Source organism: Tarenaya hassleriana, unplaced genomic scaffold (assembly GCF_000463585.1).
Source record: "Tarenaya hassleriana unplaced genomic scaffold, ASM46358v1 Cleome1, whole genome shotgun sequence".
NCBI lineage: Eukaryota > Viridiplantae > Streptophyta > Magnoliopsida > Brassicales > Cleomaceae > Tarenaya > Tarenaya hassleriana.
In genome coordinates this window covers 7,545,033-7,553,648 of record NW_010960187.1, presented here as the reverse complement: position 1 = coordinate 7,553,648, position 8,616 = coordinate 7,545,033, and the positions used below count along the sequence as shown (strand labels likewise).

General features: G+C 40.5%; 3 protein-coding genes across 4 annotated transcripts in view; all 3 read left to right on the top strand.

Moving 5' to 3' along the window:
- LOC104817764 overlaps window positions 1-3,494 on the top strand; it is a 4,366-nt gene extending 872 nt beyond the window's left edge. Inside the window, exons 2-7 of one of the 2 annotated variants that reach the window (XM_010547075.2) lie at window positions 361-651; window positions 908-1,033; window positions 1,519-1,853; window positions 2,083-2,578; window positions 2,663-2,695; window positions 2,792-3,494. In XM_010547075.2, the coding sequence (XP_010545377.1) occupies window positions 361-651; window positions 908-1,033; window positions 1,519-1,853; window positions 2,083-2,578; window positions 2,663-2,695; window positions 2,792-3,201 (1,691 nt within the window). In that variant the 3' untranslated portion in view covers window positions 3,202-3,494. Of the gene's footprint in view, window positions 1-360; window positions 652-907; window positions 1,034-1,518; window positions 1,854-2,082; window positions 2,579-2,662; window positions 2,696-2,788 lie in introns of both variants that reach the window. The other variant, XM_010547067.1, reaches the window with a different exon arrangement.
- A 2,347-nt stretch (window positions 3,495-5,841) lies between these two features.
- Window positions 5,842-7,149, top strand: LOC104817758 (late embryogenesis abundant protein At1g64065-like). Its single transcript, XM_010547054.2, has one exon. The coding sequence runs from the start codon at window positions 6,021-6,023 to the stop codon at window positions 6,639-6,641; it is 621 nt and encodes a 206-aa protein (XP_010545356.1). The 5' UTR covers window positions 5,842-6,020; the 3' UTR covers window positions 6,642-7,149.
- Window positions 7,150-7,325: 176 nt separating this feature from the next.
- Window positions 7,326-8,616, top strand: part of LOC104817753 (reticulon-like protein B3) — a 2,351-nt gene continuing 1,060 nt past the window's right edge. Inside the window, exons 1-3 of the mRNA XM_010547041.1 lie at window positions 7,326-7,624; window positions 8,147-8,327; window positions 8,418-8,559. Coding sequence (XP_010545343.1) covers window positions 7,417-7,624; window positions 8,147-8,327; window positions 8,418-8,559 — 531 coding nt within the window. The 5' untranslated portion in view covers window positions 7,326-7,416. The remainder of the gene's footprint in view (window positions 7,625-8,146; window positions 8,328-8,417; window positions 8,560-8,616) is intronic.

Below are 8,616 nucleotides of genomic sequence, written 5' to 3'. Positions count from 1 at the left end.
AGGGAAAAATTTGTAGTTGTAGATCATCGGTTTTCAGATGCATTTCTTCTTGGGTTTTTAAACCATTTTCAGTTCTTCAGTCTCCTTTTTGTTTGATACCCAGTTTTCACTCCGAATACCAATTGGTTTTGGGTTTCGCTTCACTGTTGTATTCATCATTTCGTGGAAGACATATAGCAAAGCTAAGTAAATTGGCAGTTGAGGTGTTCCCCGTTTGTCTTGGAAATCTTATGGCATATTTGATTGCTTTGATTGATATTCTTCTAGTTGTATCTTTCCCCATAGGCCACAGTGTGTTAAGGGCTTCTTTCTAAATCATTGTGTTATTTTCCTGAACTCACCCTTCTGCCTAATCATCAGATGAAGGAAGCAGTGACTCTTCACTGTGGCGTAAACTAATCCACTCCCACGATGTTGTTCATGAGAGACTTACCAAGCTCTGTGTCGAAAATACATCAGAACCTGCAAGTTCCGTTTGCAAAAATGGCTTTCTTCCAAACGCTAGTCCTGAAAGTCGCAAAGCAGGGAAACTCTCAAGGAGTAGTTCAGGGGCTTCAAAAAGGACAAAACCGATCCTTTTAGAGGATACTATGATCTCACCAAGAGATAATGACATAAAATATACATACGGACAAGGGTCCACTCTCTCAGGTAACTCTCCCAATACAGCATCTTTACTTTTGCTTGGCTGGACTAAGGATTTTTGCAAGTTGGGCTTGTTTGCTAAACTGCTGGCTATTGTAAAATAAGGATGAGAACTCGTAAATGATTTCCGAATCGATGATATACCTTCGTCTTGTTTGTAGCCCAAAGTTTTAGAAGAATGATTTGATATAAAAGTGAAAGTAGCCTGGTTCACCCTGAGAAAATGTGAATTGTTGTGTTCTTTTTGTCGAATGCTTTGCAGATAAGCCCCAAACAGTTAAACAAAGAAACAGCTATAGCGGCAGGCGGGGTGAAAAGAGAAACTCAAAAGTTCCTGCAAGAACGTTTCCAACCCTTAATACAGCATCTGGCGAGAATGCATTTTTCGGTATGAAACTGCTGCTGGTACTGCTAGTTCTGTTCTGTCCTATGATAATATCCCATCGAAATAGTTTGATGTGAACTTTTGTCAAAATCTCCTCAACTTAATCCATTTGTTTTTCGTGGTCTTCTTAACTTGTATACTTTTAGTTTTAGAGACTGCATGTTCGAAGTTATCTACACATGAACTCGTGACATGTTAGATACAGAGGTACCCTGAATTACTCGTTGTAATCTTGGTTTGATTTCTCCTATACCCGACCTCTCATCAACTTCAATGAGTGTCAATGGCTAACAACATCTCTGTACCGCCAAGGTACGAAATGGAAAATGTGGAGTCGTAACCTTTGGTTCCACTATTTCATTAACATGCGGCATATATTGATACAGCAAGAAAGATCTTGTCAGTATCCTCTACATCATGTGCATTGATCTTTTTCTCAATGCTGCTTTTCCTCGCTTAATTTGGCTTACATCGAAAATCACACTCAGGTGCTTATGGCCTGAAGCCTGAAAGAAATGATGTTGCCAAACTTGTCGAAGATCTACCACTGGAGAAGCTCCTTGAAGGCTCTTATGAGTGTCCTTCTTTGGGTAAAGACAAACTGAAGAAAGTAGAGACTGCTAACGACACTTTTCTGACTCTGGTCAGAAATGTTTGTTCTGTTCTTCCGACTCCAAGGCCTATTCAACCACAGAATTCTGCTGAACTAGACAGTTGCACAGACAAAACATTGGGTTCACCTAACTCTGTCTCTGTAGTAGCGAATGGCGAAAGCAGTAATCAAGGAAATGCCCCAGAAGGAGAGCTATCTCCATCTTCCAAGGTTGGCATAGATATATTATCTGGATATTAACTGTTTTTTTTTTGTAAAATTATCCTGTAGTAGTAGATATGCTTGGTTAGTATTTAAAGTTTTAGACTTGTGAGATCACGGTAGCATCTTTTGGCTCAAATACCTTTTGGCTATAGATGCTGTTGCTTCTGCGGCTTTGATTGGAGTATGAATTATAACATTCAAATTTGTGATCTAATACTCCAATTTTTCTTTTCAGGATCATTCTGTCATGTCTGAAATGCCATCCACTCCACTTAACTTTCCATTATGCGAGCCTACTGATGTATTAAGACGATTAGGCCTTCCTCCACCCAAAGACTTAGACTCTCTACTCCAAGATGCTTCAAAACCTTCTCAGTGTTCCAAGAACAACTCTGACCAGCGTTCTGCAAAACAACTACCCCCTCGTGTTGGCTTGCCACACTTTCCCTGGTCTCACTCTTTTAACGGAAACTGTAGAACCAACTCCGAAGCAGCCAAGCTTCTAGTTAGCAGGACATTGTGTCAAGGATGCTGGTTAAGAATAGCCAACAACACGAGTTCGCCCAGGAATGTGACTGATTCTTTTACAAATCTGGATTCATTCACTTTCAATCAAAGTCTAGTTCCTTCCCTACAGAAGCAAACTACTGCAGGAAATGAGACCTTTCATGCCATATCTGACAACCCTTCTTGGTGCAAGTGCTTTCGTAAAGTATCTGGTGTTTCTCCTGGTAAGAATATCTCTTCTTTTCCTGTTCCTGCCCTCATTCAGTCAGTGTTGACTGTAAGATATATTTATCCTTTATGAAATGCAGGTCCAGATGTGTCTAAAGATGAAAAAGATGACGGTATGCTTCATGGTTGCTATTACTTTTGGCTGCATTTTCATATTCTCGTATCTACCAAAGCTCTTATCGTGCCTTATTGTTTGCTTTGCTCAGAAGATTTGCGTTGTCCACGCCTATTGGCTGCTGCTCAAACCCTCTATGACATTGCGATCCACTCCCAGAATAGGATCCCGAGATGTCCAAAGAAGCTTTCCCAGAAGTCCATGAAAGCCCGCAAGTCTAAATTCAACGAAAAACCCGAGGGGGCGAATGGGATGTCCCCATCCATAGATCCATGTTCGAGCAATAACCAAGCCCTCAAAGAGGCAGGAGAACAACCCAAGCCCTCAAAGAGGCAGAGGCTGTCGACAATGGAGAACAAGAAGGGAGTAAACTCATCAGCCACAGGAGAGAGAAAACAACGAACTTCTTCGAGTAAGATGAAGAATCTGATTCAGACAAAAACACCAGAGAAGGCCCCCGCCAGTTGTCAGCAGAAAGCAAGAAGAGCTATGGGTATCGACTGAAGAAACACAAACACTTCTCTCCCCCGCTGCTGTGGTTTTTACCGAGGCGACAGCGTCTAAGTCTGGTCTGTAAATAATAATGTTATGGTGTAGTAAACAAACCCAACAGGTGAATCACGGCACTCTGTTACTGTTAAGGTAAGTTTTTTTTTCTTTTTTTTTTTTTGGTTTGCACATTAGGCGGTGGCAAAGGAATATTACTATGTATGTGGCTCCAATGTTGTAACATTTTTTTTTAATCTTAGCTGTAGAACACAGCAGCATAAGGAAGGAAATTATGTTCCCCCAAAACATTTATGTTTTGTATTAATGTGTGAAAAAACCAAACACATGATCTTTGCTCCATTACATACATTTGCCTTGTTCGCACGATACACGTGTTAAAATGATTAATAATGTGCATTAGGAACCTTAAGGATTAATTCCAGTAAAATACCTAATTTACAAATATTTTCGATAATAATAACCCAATTTAAAATTTAGCAAATTAATATTCCAATTTGCAAAAAAATTTCAAATTGATACCCAAAAGTGACGGAGTTAATTTTTCCGTTTTGTATGCCACGTCATCGGATATATGATCGCCACGTCACTGCCACATCAGATTTTGTTATTTCTAGAAAAATATCCCAATTTGTAATTTTTTTTTCCAAATATATATCCAAATTATAAATTTAACATAAATATACCCTAATTTGTAAAATCTTTCCAAATTTATACCCAGATTTGTAAAAAAAAATTCAAATTAATATCCGTATTTGTACACGTTTTCCAAGTCTAATATGACCCCGCATTCGATCGAGGATTTTGGGATGAAGTGTCAATCGGGCTGGCCTGGCCCGAGTTCGCACTCGGCCTGAAGGTTTCGGGTTCAGGATCGGACCGAACCGATTTTTTTGGATCTATATAATTAAGCCCAAAGCTCGACCTTATGCATTCTGGAGTCGAGTCGGGTCGGGTCGGGCCGACCCGCGAACCTCTCTTTGTAAATGTTATTTCTTTTTTCTTTTTTTTTTTAAAAAAAAATTTGGACTTTCAGGTCGGTCCGACTCGAGTCCGAAACCCGATTTGAGCCCAACCCGAAAGCTCGACCCATACAAGTTATAACAATAATCATAATTAGCGTGCCAATTTTGACCCGAGATTCGAAGTTCAGTCCGACTCAGTCCATACATCGATAATCATAATTTTTTGGCTTCGGGTCTCGGGCCAAAAAAGAGAAAAAAATTATATTTATAAGGTCGGGTTTCGATCCGAGCTCGAAAAAATTAGGTCAATCCCAACCCGAAACCCTTGAACGAGTGCAGGATCATATCAGATTTGGGAAATGTTTACAAATACGGGTATCAATTTGGAAATTATTTTATAAATTAGAGTATATTTATATTAAATTTATAATTTGGGTATATATTTAGAAATAAAATTGCAAATTGGGATATTTTCTGGAAATAATAAAATCTGACGTGGCAATGATGTAGTGGTGACGTGTTCGGTGATGTGGTACACAAGATGGAAAAATTAACTCCGTCACCTTTGGATATCAATTTGCATTGCCCAATTCAACAGTTTGCCAAAGCTGTTGATAGATGGACCGTACGGTGCTCCGGCTCAAGACTACCGGAAATACGACATCCTTTTACTTGTCGGACTTGGCATCGGTGCCACTCCATTCATCAGTATCGTCAAAATGGAGGAGCAAGCCGAAACACTAACATCTCCTTTATTCATATGTCTACATTTAAAACACTAACGAGTAACGAATTGTACCGTGATTTTATTTTCGTTTATATATCCAGGATTCAGTCTCTGATTTCAGCACGGAATCAGAGCACACCATCTATAGAGTTTCTCCAAAACGAAACAGAATAGTGAATGCATATTTCTACTGGGTGACGAGGGAGCAAGGCTCATGAGTGAAAGTGTGGGGTCGCAAGGCCGAACTGGAAGAAGGTTCTGTCAAAGATAAGTTCCAAGCACTGCAATGCAAGGATCGGTAACACTCGACTCGGTCTCAAATCAAAAATACAAGTTTTTATTTATTACGTGTGTGTGTTTTTTATTTATTTGAATTTTGCTCTTTTTTTTTTTACAGTGGAGGGGGAATCCTTCTAGAATATTCTGTATTGCGTATTATTTATCACTATTTATTTATATGTAACATGTAAGTAGTATTTCTTAGCCGTTCTTTCTTCTCCCTTAATTTGCAATTGTGTCATGCCAGAAGATCTACGTCTGTTGTTTACCCTTTTTGCCCTATTCAATAAAAATTTATCTTTTGGAGAAAAAAGAATCACCCTTTTTGTCGGCCGTTTTTCTTAACCGGACATAATGCAAGAGAAAGGAGAAAGAAAACAAAGACCAATCATACTTTTGGACCATTATGAACTTTTTATCTTATATTTATGGCATAATATCTACCCCCACAATAAGCCCATATATACACACATATATATATGTATATCGTAAGAGGGATCGAAGTTGAAGGGTACTTAATAATGACTCATGACGTCGTGTGGTCACATATCAAAAAATAAATTATCCCAATAAACAAAGTAGCAATTAAATAATCCGTTTATAAAAAAGATTGATATGAAATCTAAACTTTAAGGCCCCCCCCCCCAAACAAAGACTTTTCAAAGACCAACGCGTAGACCAAGTCCGCGGAAAACGACTCTTACCCCTTTACCCAATAGAATTCCGCCACGTGTACCACACAAACCCACCCCTTTTAACCGCCAAATACGAAACCTCCCCATATAGCATATACCACTCCTCTTGTTCTTCTTCCACTGAACTATCAGAGACAAAAGCTCAAGAACATGGCTGAGGAACGCGTCAATTTAGCTCCGACAGGAATCTACGGCCGAAGCGACGAACAATTCGGTTGGAAAAATCACCGGAAATCCCAGGAAGAACCAAGCAAGTGCCTCGTATACATTCTTGCGACCATCGTCATCGTCGTTGGCGGTTGCCTGATTCTCGCGCAAATCATTTTTCGAATCACGACTCCGAAGGTCGAACTGCTATCCATCACAGTTCGAAATCTGCGTCTCGGCAACTCCTCGAGTCCCTTCTTCAACGCCACGCTAGTAAACGAGATCGCGATCAAGAACCCTAATTTCGGGGGATTCGAGTTCGAGAACAGTACTGGAAGTGTGGCGTATAAGAACATCGGGATCGTCGGAGAGATGAAGATCGTCGGAGGAAGAGTTGACGCTCGGAAGACGGCCAGATTGACCGGAATTCAGGTGGAAATCGCATCGAATTCTGGGAATTTGAGTTCGGATTTGGGATTAGGGCTCTTGGAGCTGAGAAGTGTTGCTGAAATCAAGGGTAGAGTTAATGTGATGGGGAGAAGAAGGTGGAAAACTGGGGACATGAGCTGTACCATGAAGCTTAACTTGACCGGCCGGTTTATTCAGGATTTATCATGTGACTAACGGTTCGATTCGGTCATCGGTTTAGGATTCGGTTTAGCTCCATGATCATGTACATGTTGTGCATCTAGAAATTTTGTATAACTAAATATATATATATTAAAGCATAAACATAGCTTACTTAAGATTCTTGACCTATTCGCCTCAAATATGGATAGAATTTATGTATCATTTTAGTAAAAGGAAACATATCTATGCATGAAAGGAAACATATGTATAAAATAAAAGGAAACATATCTATGCATAAAAATGATTTTATATGAAAATAAAAGGAAACATATCTATGCATAAAAATGATTTTTATGTCTGTGCTTATCGTTTTGGGTTTGCCTTTAATGCCTTACGGGCCCAAAGATAGAAGTCTTGAACAAAGGCTCACTAACATCCACGTGGCGAGAGATTTCGTCGAGGACGACGTCGTACTCAGTCGCCGCCCCGTCCACTAGTCATCTTCCGACACGCAGTGACACCTAACGTTACATTAACGGAGCCGTTAGTCGAAGATTAATAGGTATAACTGCGACTGTGGTCGAAATATAACGGCCGTTTCTCGTCCGTCTCAAAGATGTTTCGTCTACTTATTCCGGGTCCGAACTTACGAACGGTCAATATCGAGCTTTGAAAATGAACGGCTGAGATTGAATCTGAATTAGACGCCCCTATTTAGGGACGCTTGATCATTCGCCTGTGTTCTTCCTCATTTCAATTTGTTTCTCCCTCTTCATTTCTGAACCAGAAAAAGACTAGGGTTTTTACTGAAGATTTCTAGAAAGCTTCAATGGCGGAAGAGCACAAGCACGAGGAATCGGCTGCTGAATCGATCATAGAGAAGATTGCTGAGAAGATCCGCGGATATGACGATGGGTCGTCGTCGTCTTCCGATTCCGATGATGAGAAGAAAGCGTCACTGTCCTCCCTTAAGGCGAAGATTTACCGCCTCTTCGGAAGGGAGAATCCTGTTCACAACGTTCTCGGTGGCGGAAAACGTATGGATCTCTCTTTTACTGTTCTTCAGTTTCTGATCGTTTCCTTTGTTTGCCATTTTTGTTTGGGCCTGGGCTCTGAGTTCATGTCGGCACTGGGTTTATCGAATGGCTACTGTTTTTTCGAAGTTTTTCTTTCAAATGGTGGATTCGGTTGATTTATTTCTGGATCTGTTGGAAAGACTGAAATCTAGCTGCTAGCGAGCTGATTTGAAGTTTAGATTTTACTGTCTGCTGATTTTCAGAACATGGGTTTTCTCATGACTGAACTGTTCAAGTTCTGGATTTGGTTTTATTGCTCGGTATCAAGTATATGCTGAATCAATCGCCTTTTACTCCTTACCAAGTTTTGAATATTGGGAGAATCCGTAAATATCGTTCTTTGATGAAATGACAGATCTTGTTGTTTTTACTTCATCGATACATACACTGATACACATATGATTCAGATTTCGGATGGAACCTGTCGGTGTGAAATTTCCGTGTATTAGTTGATTCACCTTCTTCTCTGCTGCATGGGTGCAGCTGCCGACATTGTCCTCTGGAGGAACAAGAAGGTGTCTGGGGGAGTGCTTGGTGCCGCGACAGCAGCATGGGTCTTATTTGAGTTGCTTGAATACCACCTTCTCTCACTTGTCTGCCACAGTTCCATTCTCGCTCTTGCAGTTCTGTTCTTGTGGTCTAACGCCAGCACCTTCATTCACAAGTAAGCCAATGTGATAATCCTTTTGAAATCTTATGGGAAATATCGGCGTAACAACTGACTGGTTAGCTGATGATTCTTTTCGCTTTCTAGGACTCCTCCTCGTATCCCTGAAGTTCACATCCCTGAGGAACATGTTCTTCAGCTTGCTTCTGGTCTGAGGACCGAAATCAACCGTGGGTTTGCTGCTTTGAGGGACATCGCATCGGGAAGAGACCTCAAGAAATTTCTCATGGTATGTGCCCTGCCATTTACCACAATATAGAATTCTCTGGCGACTAGCCTGAACCGC

Bases quoted from the DNA above. Each gene is read 5' to 3' on its own strand.
- LOC104817758 (XM_010547054.2), top strand. From the start codon at position 6,021: ATGGCTGAGGAACGCGTCAATTTAGCTCCGACAGGAATCTACGGCCGA.